Source organism: Lithobates pipiens, unplaced genomic scaffold, assembly GCF_037356315.1.
Source record: "Lithobates pipiens isolate NorthernLeopardFrog02 unplaced genomic scaffold, aLitPip1_a1.2 Scaffold_19, whole genome shotgun sequence".
Taxonomy (NCBI): domain Eukaryota; kingdom Metazoa; phylum Chordata; class Amphibia; order Anura; family Ranidae; genus Lithobates; species Lithobates pipiens.
The window spans coordinates 406,323,906-406,340,729 of record NW_027507764.1 but is presented as its reverse complement, the minus strand read 5'-3'; the positions used below and the strand labels follow the sequence as shown (position 1 = coordinate 406,340,729).

General features: G+C 41.0%; 1 protein-coding gene across 1 annotated transcript in view; it reads left to right on the top strand.

The window, feature by feature from the left end:
• The window catches only part of RAB31 (RAB31, member RAS oncogene family), a 46,859-nt gene that overhangs the window by 10,502 nt on the left and 19,533 nt on the right, over positions 1–16,824 (top strand). Inside the window, exon 3 of the mRNA XM_077492448.1 lies at positions 5,888–5,969. Within this exon, the coding sequence (XP_077348574.1) occupies positions 5,888–5,969 (82 nt within the window). The remainder of the gene's footprint in view (positions 1–5,887; positions 5,970–16,824) is intronic.

The window sequence follows — 16,824 nt, the reverse complement described above, 5'->3', positions numbered from 1 at the left end:
TCAGTCCCAGAAGGATTTGTCCCCTTAATGACCAAGCCATTTTTTGCGATACAGCACTGCATCGCTTTAACTAACAATTGCGCAGTTGTGCAACATTGTACCCAAACAAAATGTACGTCCTTTTTTTCCCACAAATAGAGCTTTCTTTGGTGGTACTTCAAAACCTATACATTTTTTTTTTGCGCTATAGCCAAAAAAGAGGTTCAATTTTGAAAAAAACAATGTTTTTTACTTTTTGCTATAATACATAGCCCAAGAAATGTAAATAAAGAAATTTCTTTGTAAATTTAGGCCAATATGTATTCTTCTACATATTTTTGGTAAAAAAAAAAATTGCAATAAGCATATATTGATTGGTTTGTGCAAAAATTATTGCGTCTACAAACTACGGGATAGATTTATGGACCTTTATTTATTTATTTATTTTTTACTGGTAATGGCAACGATCTGCAATTTTTAGCGGGACTTTGACATTGCGGCAATCAAATCTGACCCCAAATTACACTTTTTAGGGACCAGTGACATTATTACATATGACAGTGCTATAAAAATGCACTGATCAATGTATAAATGACATTGGAAGGGAAGAGGTTAACACTAGATGGCGATAAGGGGATAACTGTGTTCAGTGGGTGTGTTCCAACTGTAGGGGGGATGGGCTTACTAGGACATGACAGAGATTACTGTTCCCGATCACTGGGAATAGTAGATCTCTATCATGTCATCTGGCAGAACGGGGAATCGCCTTGTTTACAAAGGCAGATCCCCGTTCTGCCTCGGTGAATAACGATCGGAGGTGGCCGCGGGCATTCTCCCCTGGCTCTCAGCCAACCTGCTGCAGTAAATTTACGCGAGCTTGTCAGAAAGTGGTTAAGGAATTTTCCAGGGAGATGTCCAGCATCGCAGATGGCCCAGCAAAAAGAGACATCACCAGACATCACCAGACATAGCAGAGTTTTCAGGTTCAGACCCAGGTCCTAACAAACAGCAAAAAGTGCAATAACTAATTTTGTTAGTGTTACTAAACCCACAACACTAAAATCAGTCTGTATATGCAGTAAAGCAGGCTTGTTGTACTTGCTGTGGAACCTAAGAAGTTAATCCTGCGCATTGTGTAAAAAGGCTGTTTGATTATGTCTTCTCTGATCCTCCCCTTCTTTTACTGTCCCCAATTCATCTCCTAATAGAACAGAGCCTTGGGGCACTCTGCACATGTTCAGTTTGGTGTGTATTTCTTTTTCTTGGGAGGGTGCATTTGATCAGCAGAAGGCCAATCAGCACTGTCCAGACAGAGGGTCAAGGGTCTGCAGCCTCATAGGGCAGTCAGGGAAGAATGAAAACTCAAGCTACAAGCTTTAACCAGTGCTCAACCTGACACATATAGAAGTTACAAGACTGCTATATACTGCTGATGAGAAAAGTTATTTAGCAGTTTATATTTACTAAAGTAATTGCATTTCCATGTTATGTGTACTGTGCGAGACCAGATATAGTTAATGCAGGGTCCTGGGTTTAGCAACACTTTAACCACTTCCCGGCCGGCGCACGGCGATGTACGTCGGCAGAATGGCATGGGCAGGCAAATTGGTGTACAGATACATCCATTTGAAATTGCCGCCCTGCCATCGCAGGCGTGTTGCTGGCGGCGCGCACGCATGCCGGTCGGGACCCCCGTGAGTCCAGTCGCAGGTCCCGCAGACTCGTTCACCGCGGGGATACCCGCGATCGTCTCACGGGGAGGCTGAATGGGGAGATGTGGAAGTAAACAGCATCTACCCGTTCTGCCTAGCAACAAGTGACACTGATCTCTGCTCCCTGTGATTGGAGCAGAGATCAGTGTTTACTAACACACAGCCACGACCCCCACAGTTAGTAACATGCCCCTAGGACACACTTAACCCCTACACTGCCACCCCCTGGTTAACCCCTTCACTGCCGGTGTAATTTACACAGGAATCAGTGCATTTGTATAGCACTGATTGCTGTATAAATGACAATGGTCCCAAAAATGTGTCAGAAATGTCTGATGTGTCCTCCATTATGTCGTAGTCACAATAAAAATCACTGATCGCTACCATTACTAGTAAAAAAAAAAAAATTATTAATAAAAATGCCATAAAACTATCTTCTATTTTGTAAAAGCTATAAATTTTGCACAAACCAATCAATAATCGCTTATTGTGATTTTTTTTTAACCAAAAATATGTAGAAGAATACGTATAGGCCTAAACTGAGGAAAAAAATGTTTTTTTTTTATATATTTTTGGGGGATATTTATTATAGCAAAAAAAAAAATAATGCCTTTTTTCAAAACTGTTGCTCTTTTTTTGTTTATAGTGCCAAAAATTAAAACCGCAGGGGTGATTAAATACCACCAAAAGAAAGCTCTATTTGTGGGAAAAAAAAGGACGTCAATTTTGTTTGGGAGCCACGTCGCACGACCGCGCAATTGTCAGTTAAAGCGACGCAGTGCCGAATCGCAAAAAGTGGTCTTGTCTTAAGCCAGCAAAATGGTCCGGTCTGAAAGTGGTTAAATAAAATTTTACCTTGCCATACCAGTACAGTAATCCATTGCAATAAATCATTAATTTCTTTGTTCAAATCGATCACTACAAATATAAAATTGTGCAAGGATTACATTTCTTTGCCTCCAGAAGTTCTAGAACCAAATGCAATCTGTGATAGCTAGGAGGAGCCAGGGCTATGTCCAGAAGCTAAATTGAAAAGCTCCTGAGCTTCCAGTTCTGGTGGGTAGTACACATGTAAACACCATATTCATCATATATGTTTTATGCCCATGTAATTTTCTCTTCTTTAGACATTCTTTTTGATGCTCGATTCAACCCTTTAAGAAAAGTTAACTTGAAATAAATAAAAATACCCCCCTCTTCTTCATTCCCCATCAAGGCGATTACTTTGTGTGATGGGGCCCCATAACAAAACAATTTAGAAACCCTGCGTCTGTCTAATTCCCATTGTAAAAAGCATTCCTGTAGTGATACAGAATGCTAACTGCTTTAACCACTACAATACAGGGCACTTTCACCCCCTTCCTTCCCAGCCCAATTTTCAGCTTTCATCGCTCTCGCGCTTTCAATGACAATTGCGCGGTCATGCTACACTGTACCCAAATGAAATGGTTATCATTTTGTTCGCATAAATAGAGCTTTATTTTGGTGTTATTTATTCACGACTCCATTTTTTATTTTTTGCGATATAAGCGCAAAAAAAGCGGAAATTTGGAAAAAAAACAATATTTTCTTTTTTCTATTTGAAAAGAAATCCAATAAAATCAAATTTTGTCATAAATTTAAGCCAAAATGTATTCTGCTACATGTTTTTGGTAAAAAAATTCCGTTAAGTGTATAATAATTGGTTTGTGTGATCAGGGACATATGTACGCAAATGATCATGTACATATGTGTGCAGGTGATCACGTACATATGTGTGCAGATAATCATTGGGACATGTGATTTTAGTGGGACATATGTGGGGGACATGTTTTTATTATTGGGGACATGTGTTTTTATTATTTGGGGACATGTATGTTTTGGGGACATGTGTGTTTTGGGGACATATGTGGGGACTGTGTTTGTACTGTGTGGTGTGTTGACACTAGACTGATGATCAGTGAGTAAAAAGCTGTAAAAAACAGCTCATACTCACTGATCATCAGCCGGCTGCAGCGATCTACTCTCCTCTCCTCAGCGATGACTTCCGTGTGAGGAGAGGAGAGCCGATTGCCTAGCAACCGGCTGTTTGTTTACATCACATGACGGCCGTGATTGGACACGGCCGACATGTGATCAGGAGGGCCAATCACAGAGCCCTCCTGCCGATCTGAGATGTGCCGTGTCCGGGTGACACGAGCACATCGGGATCGCGCCGCTGCGCGGGCACGCGCGCGCGCGATCCTGCTACTTCTGAAGGACGTTCCTGAACGGCCTATCAGGAGTAGACGGCTCCCACCCGGCCGTATATATGCATTGGCCCGGGTGGGAAGTGGTTAATAGCAACTATGTAGGGATTATAGTTTTAAATACAGTTGTCTATACATACGCCTTTGAAGTTAAATGCTATGGTTGATATTTGCAATTAGTGTTTAAAGTGGTTGTAAACCTGTAGCTACGCCGGATATCTCCTAAACCTGCATGGTTCAGGAGATATCCCCTGTATCTGCATGTGCCGATGTCATTGGCACATGCGCACTGAATCAATGGCATATTCGCGCCATTGCTTCAGTTAGTGTGCCGTTACCGGCAGCTCCCGTGTGCATGCACGGGAGTGACGTCATCACATCTTCGGCCAGTCACAGCGCTGGAGTGTTTCATAATGAGAGAGTATGCTAAGCAACTAGCTCATTAGACTTTTGTCGTGCATGTTTCTTTTTTTGTGGGTTTACAACCACTTTATAAGAGGAGTATTGGGTATATAAAAAAAAAACTCACACTCACCTGCTCTGAGCAGAGAGCCATAACTGTCAGTAACTGACTCTCTGTTCTGCACCTCCAGTGCTCACCGGAGTGCTGGGCTGGGCCCAGGGAGGGAGCAGCTGGCTCAGTCTCCAAGCGGTGCAGCTGAGAGGCTGTGCCAGCTGCCAGACCTGGCATCTGGGTGGATCCTGAATGTAAAAATGGAATCTTTCTCCAGCTTTGGCCCCCCTATTTTGTAGAAGCTATAACTTTTGCGAAAACCAATCAATATACGCTTATTGCGATTTTTTCTACCAAAAATATGTAGAAGAATACATATCGGCCTAAACTGAGAAAAAAAATAGCTTTTTTTAAAAAAAAAACAATGGGGATATTTATTATAGCAAATAGTACAAAATATTGTGTTTTTTTCAAAATTGTCGCTCTTTTTTTGTTTATAGTGTAAAAAGTAAAAACCAGAGAGGCGATCAGATACCACCAAAAGAAAGCTTGATTGGTAGGAAAAAAAAGGACGTCAATTTTGTTTAGGTACAGCGTCGCTCGACCACGCAATTGTCAGTTAAAGCATGCTGAATTGCAAAAAATGGCCTGGTCATTCAGCAGCCAAATCTTTCGGGGCTGAAGTGGTTAAGAGTCTGCACTCTCGCAAGTGTGCATACAGACTCAATACAATCTTACCTTTATGTTACTTTAACAAATTACACTTCATGCATCGCAATGTTGAAAAGAAAAAAAATATACTCCTAAATTAAAAGCCAAATTTTGACTTTGTACTTTGCCACTCCACAATGCTATGTAACAATTGTAGTTATGTGGTATGTTTTTTCTCAGAAGGCAGCTATTATATGGGATGGTACTATTTTCTTATATTCTGTGTTTAAAAAACAATCAGCATTTCACTTTTTACTGTATTAAAACCAATAATATACAGACATATATTATATGTCTTAAAACCTGCTACAGATTTAGGCTTGGTTCACACTAGTGCAGGCCATGCCTTCTGGTTGCAGCAATCATATCAATTCCGAATTTTTTTTCCAAGATACGCAGGGGTGTAATTCGCACCCCCCACGCATCTCAGCCCGCAGCGTGATCACAGTTGTGGGAACTGCAGGGAAACTGTATGGTCAAAAAGACCATGCAGTTTGCCTGGGGTCATGTTTTTAAAAAAGGTGCGTTTCACCTGGCACTGCAGCCCATTCAAATGAATAAGCTGCCGTGCCCGAGCAAACGCAAGACGCACGGCCCGCACTAGTGTGAACTGAGCCCTTTATTTCTTAAATAAAAACTATTTCAAATTATATCAAGTGGCCTGAAACCAAAAAGTCATGGTACTGTGTAAGTAATGTGAAATTTATGATGTACTGTGTCTTAATGTATAAACTAACACTTAATATGAGCAACTATAGTTTTGTATGTGATACCTACAAAGTAACTTCATCTTTTTTCCTAAGAGCGTCATTTATGACTAAAACCGTACCTTGTGAAAATGAGCTGCATAAATTTCTGATATGGGATACTGCTGGTCAGGAACGAGTAAGTATAAATGAATTATGTTTGTGTTTGGTCCCCTCTCCGATGCTATGCTAATTTGCTTATTGTGTAAAGCTATGGTGAGGAGGATATTACAACTATCCCTTAATATGTTAATAGGACTGAAAAACGTATGTAACATACATAAACTTCTGTGACTACTAAAGATAATCCATTACTTTCTTTTGGCTGATAGTCAATGCACAGAATACACAGGTATTTAAACAGATGCTTAAGGCTTATGTCAAAATGGCAGAATCCCATTGGTTTCAGGTTGATTTTCTTTGAATGTTCTTATACAGCTTATACATTTTTAAAATGTTTTATAATATACACAAAATTTACAAATAAACATTTACTACACAATAAAAGATTCCCTGAGCATAATGGGTTAGCTAACTACCCAGCACAGCAGATGTAGCTTCCTTTCAGACACAGCTGTGTCTTACTAAAGCCTCTGACTAATCTACTTGGTAAGGGATAAGTCATTGCTCATCTATTGATCTATTGATCTCTATAATCAATAGTTCACAGGCTTAAAGTAGAACTATGGTCAAAACTTTTTTTTTTTTAAGATAGCGTAAGGAAGAGTTATAACCTCTGTCAGATTTTTTTCTGCCATCTGTGTCCTATTGGGGAGATTTCCCTTCACTTCCTGTGAAATAGCCACAACAGGAAGGGAGAGGTAATCCTTGCAAATTAAGGTAATTTCTTGTGGACCCCCATGTCACCAGAACCAGTGTCCCCATTGAAAGATTTCCGCTCTATTACTTTTCTGGGGACAATCCAAAATTTGTGATTTTCTGTTGCGTTCACTTTCAATGATAATTTTCTACAGGATTTTCTAACGGGGGCACAGACTGATAAAAATTGACAGGCGTTCTGATCCTTCTTCACTCCATCCAAAGATAAAAACAAAATGCTGACTTTAAGGCCCTGTTCACACTGACATTAAGGCCGGGTTCACACCGCTGCGATGCGGGAACGCCGCGAATCCGCGGCGTTTTCCCGCATCGCATTACTCCCGCCGGCAGTTCACACTGCCCTATGCGGACGGCTGGGAGTGTCAATGATATGTTAATGACACCCCCAGATCCGTCCGCATATCGCAGTGCGATCTGCCGACTCGCACAGGAATCGGATCGCATGGTGTGAACCCCCCATGCGATCCGATTCTGTTGCGGACCAAAAAAAGGGTCCCGTGCGAGTTTGCTGCGGGAGCGATGCGAATTCAGCCATACTATCTGTATGGCTGAACTCGCATCGCTACGGAGATCGGATGTGATTTGCGGTGCGAATCACATCCGGATCTCCCCCCGCAGCAGTGTGAACCCAGCCTAAAGGCAGACAATTGAGGTAATTTTTTTTTACTTCTCATCAAATGTCTAGTAAAGCAATCTACATTTGATAATATGGACAACGCACAGAGCTGTTGACACTATGAAAACATTACTTTTTTTCAAGTAATGTTGCTGAGCTTCAAAAATTAAGCTGCATGTCACATTTTGAAAGAGTTGAAGAATCTCAGCAGCTTCCATTGAAGTCTATGGCAAAGCACCATAAATATGCTAGCACATGTTTGTGGTGCATTTGCGGCACGTTAGGCCTTGCTCACAACTACAAAAAAATAGGTGCCTGGGGTTTTTAATGCACCTTTAATGCGCATCCAACATGTGTCAAACAAACATAGTGGGTTTTGGGAGTGTTTTAACAAGCCTTTACATGTGTTAACGCTATAGGCGTGTTTGTTCAGCGTTAGTATTGCATTTATGAATAAATTCGATTTTTTACATTTTTTTATTGGATGTGGTTTATAGCAGAAAATTAAAAATGTTTTTTTTTTTAGAAATTGTAGGTCTTATTTGGTTTATAGTGCAAAAAATTTAAACCGCAGGTGTGATCAAAAACCACCAAAAGAAAGCTCTATTTATGGGTACAGCGTCGCACCACCAAGCAATTGCCAAGTGGTTAAAGGAGTTCTATGGTCACAGCATACACTTTCATTTTATAACATTGGCATTGTATTAGCAATACAAACAATAGATATTTTAACAATCCCATATAAGCTTACTGGAAAAAATCTCCTGCCTGTCTGCTGGATCTCTTTTCATAACTTCCTGGATGCTTTGCATCTCCTTCTCTGCTGTTACTTTCAATTTTGAAGGACTACATATCCCATTCTTTGCTGCCTGCAAGAAGTGACTCCTGTACTGCCCTCCCCTCCTAAAACTCCTCCTCCCAGTACCTCTGTAGTTGAAAAGGCAGACTCTGTGAACACTGCAACACAGCAATGTCTACTCATTGGGCATAGTAAATATGTGATGCAGGATTCATGGAAGTAATTGTGTGGGGTTCTTCACAAAGTAAGTTCACAAACTTCAAGATCATTCATATTAATAGTAGTAGGCTAGAATTAATTGAAATTTAATGTGGAAACAAATACAGTTGTGCTCATAAGTTTACATACCCTGGCAGAATGTATGATTTCTTGGACATTTTTCAGAGAATATGAATGATAACACAAAAACTTTTCTTTCACCCATAGTTAGTGTTTGGCTGAATCCATTTATTATCAACTGACTGTGTTTACTGCAGAGTATTGGCAGGGTATTGCAGAATATTGGCAGGATAAGTATTGGCAGGGTATTGCAGAGTATTGTCAGGGTATTGTCAGGGTATTGCAGAGTATTGGCAGAGTATTGCAGATTATTGCTGGGTATTTCAGATTATTGCTGGGTATTTCAGATTATTGCTGGGTATTGCAGATTATTGGCAGGGCATTGCTGGGTATTGCAGAGTATTGGCAGGGTAAGTATTGCAGAGTAAGTATTGGCAGGGTAAGTATTGCAGAGTAAGTATTGGCAGGGTAAGTATTGCAGAGTATTGGCAGGGTAAGTATTGCAGAGTAAGTATTGGCAGGGTAAGTATTGCAGAGTAAGTATTGGCAGGGTAAGTATTGCAGAGTAAGTATTGGCAGGGTATTGCAGAGTAAGTATTGGCAGGGTATTGCAGAGTAAGTATTGCAGAGTATTGGCAGAGTAAGTATTGTAGAGTATTGGCAGGGTATTGCAGAGTATTGGCAGGGTAAGTATTGCAGAGTATTGGCAGGGTATTGCAGAGTAAGTATTGGCAGGGTATTGGCAGGGTAAGTATTGCAGAGTATTGGCAGGGTAAGTATTGCAGAGTATTGGCAGGGTAAGTATTGCAGAGTATTGGCAGGGTATTGCAGAGTATTGGCAGGGTAAGTATTGCAGAGTATTGGCAGGGTATGTATTGCAGAGTATTGGCAAGGTATGTATTGCAGAGTATTGGCAGGGTAAGTATTGCAGAGTATTGGCAGGGTATTGTTGGGATGGCTGTGGCTGCCATCCGATTTCTCCCCTCCACTGTACTGATCAGTACAGAGAGGGGAGAGAGGAACCGGCGTCATCGTGACGCCGGTTTGTTTACAGGGGATCGCTCCGTCATTTGACTTAGCGATCACATTGTAAATGCCGATGGGTGTACCAAGATGGCCGCTGCTCCGGAACTAGGCTGAAGCCACTGCCTTTGCTAAGGCCGAGACAGCGGAGCGTTCCGCGGATCACAGCATGTGCCAATCCAAGCGGGGTGCCCCGTTCGGATCGTGGATCTTTGCCGATCCGTTGCACCCCTGCAAATGAACCTGATCAAAAGTTTACAAACCCCAGTTCTTAAGACAGTGTATTGTCCCCTTTAACATCAACCACAGCTTGAAATCTTTTGTGGTATTTGTAGATGAGGCTCTTTATCTTCTCAGATGGTAAAGCTGCTCATTCCTCTTGGCAAAAAGTCTCCAGTTCCTGTAAATTCTTAGGCTGTCTTGCATGAACTGCACGTTTGAGATCTCCCCAAAGTGGCTCAATGATATTAAGGTCCGGAGACTGAGATGGCCACTCCAGAACCTTCACTTTTTTCTGCTGTAGTCAATGACAGATCGACTTGACCTTGTGCTTTGGATCATTGTCATATTGGAATGTCCAAGTATGTCCCATAGCAGCTTCCTGGCTGATGAATGCAAATATTCCTCCAGTACTTTTTGACAACATACTGCATTTATCTTACCATCAATTCTGACCAAAAAGCCAGATTTTGGTCTTATCACCCCAAATGACTTTATGCCAGAAGGTTTGAGGCTTGTCTCTGTGCTGTTTGGCGTTTTGTAAGCGGGATACTTTGTGGCTTTCTTCTGGCGACTCAACCATGCAGCCCATCTTTCTTCAAATGCCCCCTTATTGTGCATCTTGAAACAGCCACACCACATTTTTTCAGAGTCCTGTATTTGACCTAAAATTATTTGTGGGTTTTTCTTTGCATCCCGAACAATTTTCTTGGCAGTTGTGGCTGAAATTTTAGTTTGTCTACCTGACCGTGGTTTGGTTTCAACAGAACCCCTCATTTCCCACTTCTTGATTCGAGTTTTAACACTGCTGATTGGCATTCTCAATTCCTTGGATATCTTTTTATATCCCTTTCCTGTTTTATACAGTTCAACTACCTTTTCCGGCAGATCCTTTGACAATTCCTTTGCTTTCCCCATGACTCAGAATCCAGAAATGTCAGAGCAGCACTGGATGAAAGAAGCAAGGGTCTGTCAGGAGTCCAGAAACTCATTGACCTTTTACACACACACACACACACTAATTACAAGCAAACAGATATCAGGTTAGGAGGGTTACTTTTAATAGCCATTCAAACCACTTTGTGTCAACTTGTGTGCATGCTATCAGGCTATGTAAGCTTTTGTTCAGGGTCATTTGGGTAGTTTCTATTGTGATTATGATTTAAAAAGAGTAAACACAGTTGATTGCTAATAAATGGCTTCAGCTAAACACTAACAACGAGTAAAGGAAAAGTTTGTGTGGTACTATGCATATTCTCTGATTTCTTCCCAAGAAATCATAAATTCTGCTAGGGCATGTAAACTTATGAGCACAACTGTATATAGGCCCTAGATGCCTTATTTCTGGTAAAAAGTTTGCAGATTAGGGAAATACTTTGCAAGAGGCAATATAGAAACGGTCAAATTCTTCAAGAGGTTTTAAAAATTATGGAAGAGCTTTAAAAGGTGCAAAAGACTGTTCATTTAGTGATACTTGTGGTTTATTTTTGCCCATGATATTAATCATGAACAGTTTTGTGCCTTGGTAATCTAGAAATGATGTCACCTAACATTCCCAGACTAATGGCCCGTACACACAATCCGATAATCGGATGACAGATCATCCAACTTTTATTACTTAACAGTCCCAAGTAGAAATTGAATAGATTACTAAAGTCATGAAAATTCTCATACGAAATCGGACTAAAAATACAACTTTTGACATGATCGTTTCGGGTGGCAGTACCAAGGTGACACAAACAATTACCGGTATTCACAGTGACATTATTCTCTGTCAGGGGCTTTATGTTTATTGAGTTCTTGGCTGCTGCTACCTTTTAGTTATATTTCATAAGCATTCTAATGAATGTGGACCTTTTTTTTTAACAAACATTTCCAACGAATGCACTGACATTCTTTGAGTTACTAAATAGTGTGTAGGCCTTTATGTAGGCATGAAAGCCAACACAGCTTCTTGCAGGCATTTTTAGTAGCAATTGATTTAGCATGTATGCATGACTGTACTATGAAAAGCTTTTATTGCACTTGTACCATATTTCTTTTAGTGACCATTTTTATTGAAAATATACTTTATTACACATTTGTACAGTAATTATGGAACATACAAAATGAACAGTAACATCTTTTAATTATATAGGTCATGCATTTTCTTAGTGGTTTGTGTGTGTGTGTGTGTTTTATTTGCAAATGTTCAAAAGGATATAATGCACCCATGGAAAAAAAAAGCAAAATTGGTTTGGTTCCCTGAGATACAAAACAAGAAGCAGAGCCCAGCAGAGTTAAAGCAAAATGTAGCTCTAGTTTGGGGAAAGTAAACATAGATGATCATTTTCTGGCTGGCTGTCACATTAACCAAGCCGCTAACAAGCTTCAGCAGGCTTTTAACTAGTTTCAAGTATTGCTTAAGTGCTTGTGTAAGTTGCTAGCACTCAAATCACTTCAAATGCTTAAACCTTTTATAACCTTTAATGCATTAATGTAATTTCAAAAGTGATTTTCAATATTTTGAAATCTGCACCTGTCATGAAATTAATACCTGGTAATCCTGCCATGTTCAGACACATTCTTTCAAACGGTGACAATCATCTGTTTCTAAAATAATGTAATACAATCAGTGCAATCGCAATCATAAACTACAGTGTAAATGTCTTAGAAAAAAATCTTAAAAAAAACATTTTTGCTCCCAATTTCTCTTGACCACAGAAAACCAAGAAAATGGCTATGGGCAATCTCAGGTCTTGCTCCATGATTCCACTTTCATATCTTATGAAAAAACAATATATAAAACAAATGACAATTGTAATATGTTAGCAATAATTCTTTCTTTGCAGCCTTGCTTGTTTTCTCTTCATATTAGATGTATATTTTCAAGCCTGACACTTATTGGACGCATAAGATGTATGTTCAAAGTTTTCACTGTCTACTCATTGTGGCTGTAATAACTTGTTTTGCCTATTTTGGGTGTTAATAAAAAGTATATTTGAGAAAAAAAAAGTTTTTTGACGCTGAAACACTCTACTGGTGATTTCACATCACCCACCACATTCCTGACATAAAACACAAATTAAACTACACATATGTTTTTAACTTTACATAAATGGTGAGAAACACAGTGACAGTTGGTGTGATTAACCACTTGCTTATTGGGCACTTAAACCCCCTTCCTACCCAGGCCAATTTTGAGCTTTCAGCGCTGTTGCACTTTGAATGACAATTGCGCGGTCATACAACACAGTACCCATATGAAAATTTACAATTTTTCACAAAAATAGAGCTTTCTTTTGGGGGTATTTAATCACCACTGGGGTTTTTATTTTTTCTAAACAAACAAAAAAGACAGAAAAAAAAAGGTTTTCATAGTTTCTTTTAATTTTTCTCCTTCATTGATGTGCGCTGATGAGCCGGCACTGATAGGTTGCAATGATGGGCACTGATAAGGCAGCACTGATATGTGGCACTGATGAGGCGGCACTGGTGGGCACTGATGAGGCTGCACTGATAGATGGCACTGAAGGGCACTAATAGGTGACACCAATAGGCAGCACCGATAGGTGCCACTGATTGGCAGCACTGATGGGCACTGCTTAGCAGTACAGATATGTACTGGTAGGTGGCACTGGTGGACACTGGTATGTGGCACTGGTGGGCACTGCTTAGCAGCAGTGGGTCTGGAGTGTGCGGGACCGATGTCCTGTTTACTCCAGACAGTAATCTGCTTTTTTGTTCTCCTCATGCTGTCAGTGTGAGTAAAAAAAACATGGTTACCGGCTTTGTTTACATCATGTGATCAGTTGTCAATGGCTGACAGCTGATCACATGGTAAGGTGTCGGGTAGGTCTTCTCTATGTGTCCAGTGAACCTCCATTAAGACTTGAATCACACCTATGCAGGTTGCAGTTGATGCATATTCCAGGTGCATTTTGCGTTTTTCAATATATATTTTTGATCCATTGAAGTCTATGGAACCAAAAACACAACCTGCTGGTCCCTGGCCCTTTCCATACAATGCACAGATGTGAACGTGACCTATAGGAAACCATGATAAATGGACTGTAGTGTGTTTCTGCAAAACTGAAACCGCACTAAAAAATGCATAGGTGTGAACCAGGCCTTATAGGTGAAAAACCTGCTTTTCTCCAAATTAGACCCCACTACAGAGTCTTATTCTCTTATGATCATTTCCTCCTGCAAGGGCTTTAGCTCCACACTCCTCCTCCTCCTGGTCCTGAATGCACCATATATTCACTCCCTACTCCATTAGTCACCAAAATGACTGCACGAGAGGGAGAATCATGGTGCTCTCTGTAGCAATGTGGACTACAATTAAAAAGTACAGTGATCCTCTGGTATTTCTATGCATTGCATGTCTTTCTAGTGCCCAGTGTTATCAACTGACATCATGTTTGTGAGCCAAACTAAAGGGATTGTGGGATGAGGGGATGAGTAGTTCTTCAGACTGATAATTACTTTGCATGACTCTGTACCTGGACTACATATTCCAGGGATCATTTCATACCATTAGAGAGAATACTGGGAGGAACTATATAAGAAGCCAAAGCTCCAACCTGTGCTCTCTTCCTCCTGGGCCTGACGCAAGATGGAACTCTCTGTGCACGGAGAGAGAGGTCACGGCCTACCACGCGGTGTATCACATTCCAACCTGGCTGAGAGCGGCCTAGCACTGCTTGGTGTTAGACATCCATTCAGTACCATTTTGTTTGCCTGCCAACCTGTGTTCTGAGCCTCGCATCAGGAAATCAATACAGCGGATCCGCTGCACGTGTGTGTCGCTACAGGAGCTGCTTTCCGGAGGGCATTAAATTGGCCTGGTCATTGGTGAGAGGGCAATTGACCACCTTTACAAATCCTTTTCTCAGGGGTTCACTGGGACACTTTGCACAGACATCTTTACCTTGGAAGTACTTTACTGAACTTGTCTTGAACACTGTTTATAGACACCTTTAGCTTTTACCATTTCAAGAAACCTTATTGCTTGCTATTACACCTTATTAGATACAATTAATGAGCTCCTACCCCTGCAATAGGGACACTGCTGTCATTATTGCTACAAGGGTTCTTATACCATTGCCATTAAGTCTGACCTCTCATTAGGGTTAAAGGTTTATAGGCTGGCCGAAGGCCCCCCTTTAGAAATTTGTCAGTATAACCATTTATCTCAGTTTATGCTTTCAGGTGCAAGCAGTACTCCACTGTACATGTGTATATAATAGACTGTTTGTCTGCAAATATCTTGACTTGTGTTATTCGGAGGAATTCATTTGCTGAGTTGGCAGTGTTGCCCAAACTCAGCAGATCTATTGCCTCCTTTTTCTGACAATATCTTCTTTGAACTGTCCTAGTAAACATTATCAGAATATAAACGCACAGAGTTGTCTGGCTTATTGCTTTAAGATGGTGCAAAGATGTCTGAACCCAGAGTGTCAGGTGGGTTGGAATGTTCATTAGATCATGGCAGTGCAGATGAGCAGGTAAATCCAAGCAGCACCTTAGGAGGCCGTGCTATATCTCTATTTCCAAATTTTATTCACAGTATAAAAAGGCATTAAAAAAACTTCCACACAGCATAAAAAATCAAGCATTCCATTTTCTCGGCTCACCACTAAACCTCAGATGACCGCTACGTGACATCATGGACTTGGCTCCTCTCACTTATACGCGTTACGCCCCGTGATTGGGCTTCCTCGGTAGGAGGAGTGTGGAGCTGAAGCCCTTACAGAAGGAAATGGTCATAGGAAAATAAGTGGGGTCTAATTTGGAAATTACGTATTACACTGTGGTATTAATTATCGGATAGGACTATTTTCAAGATATTTGATGGATACAAGTGGTTAATCACACCAACTGTCACTGTGTTTGTTACCATTTATGTAGAGTTCTAAGCATATATGTAATTTAATTTTTGATTTATTATGATATTCGTTGCGCTGCACTATATGAGGAATAATCTGTTTCTGTCTTCCAGTTGCTCTCTTGTGTTGTCACCTTGTCACATGTCCTTTATGTATAGATTATAAGGGGCTGTGCCAATACTCAAAATTCAGGTATGATCTGTTGTTATTATTAGCAAGCCCGTCCTGAGCAAGGACATGTACAGTAGTCTACACTGGAGTAACTGCATTGAGGAGTGAAAACACTTTTTTTAAGAGAAAATTTGGCAATTGTTCAGTAAACTTAAAGGGATTCTAAAGTTAAAATGCTAGTCTACTCAACCCTATTCCTGGACACTTTCCTGGCTGTTGTAACCACTCCAGTGCTGTAACAGCTACAGCCTGGTTCCCCCCACTTCCTGGTCTCACAGGATACACTGAGGCCAGTAGCAGCCATGGGTTCCTGCTGCTGTCAGTCATCAGTCAAACTCCTGTGGGGAGGGAGCAGGGACATGGCTTACTGGCATTGTGTGTGTGGACTCACACACAGCTCGGCTCAAAAGTGCACGTACATGGGTGCCTCCATAGCATCTGGCATGCTAAGGCGGCACCTGTAGGAGGTTGGAGCAGGCAGCACTGGAGGGAGACGACCAGAAGAGGAGGTAAGGAACCTTTCTGCGCAATATCATTGCACAGAGCAGGTAAATAGAACCAATTCTCTATTTTAACAAAAAAAAATGTATCCTTTAGCCTAGGTTCACACTGACTAAGGTAAAGAAAATGTGTGAGTTCAGCTGAACTCGCACAATTTCATTCCCGCATGTCAGTCCCGAATTCGGGTGGCAATTTCAGGGACATCTGTGTGGGTCTCTGCACAGATGTCAATGGGAATTGCATCCCCAAATTGCCAAAAGTAGTACAGAAACTACTTTTGGGAATCGGTGTGGCACCACAAATTTGGCGTCGCACCGATTCGGAGGTTGCCATTGCCGGAATTTGCTGCCAATTTGGCATGTGATTGGACATGTCCAACCGCATGTCAAATTTCATCAATGTGAACCAGGGCAGCATATCACTTTAATATTACCTGGTTAACATTTACATCTATTTTAATATGTCCAAGGTGGAGTTAATGAATGCATTAAAGGGCCCATTGACACCATATGCATTGGGTTGCGCTGGGCAGCCTTGTCTGACTCAATCTCATGGCAATTTGCCTTAAGTTTTATGGGTTCAGTTTACACCACTGTGCTGCAGTGGTGTGCACTGATGGAAAGTAGGACATACTCTACTTTTCTCCAGTGCACTACATCACATTGCAACATGCTGC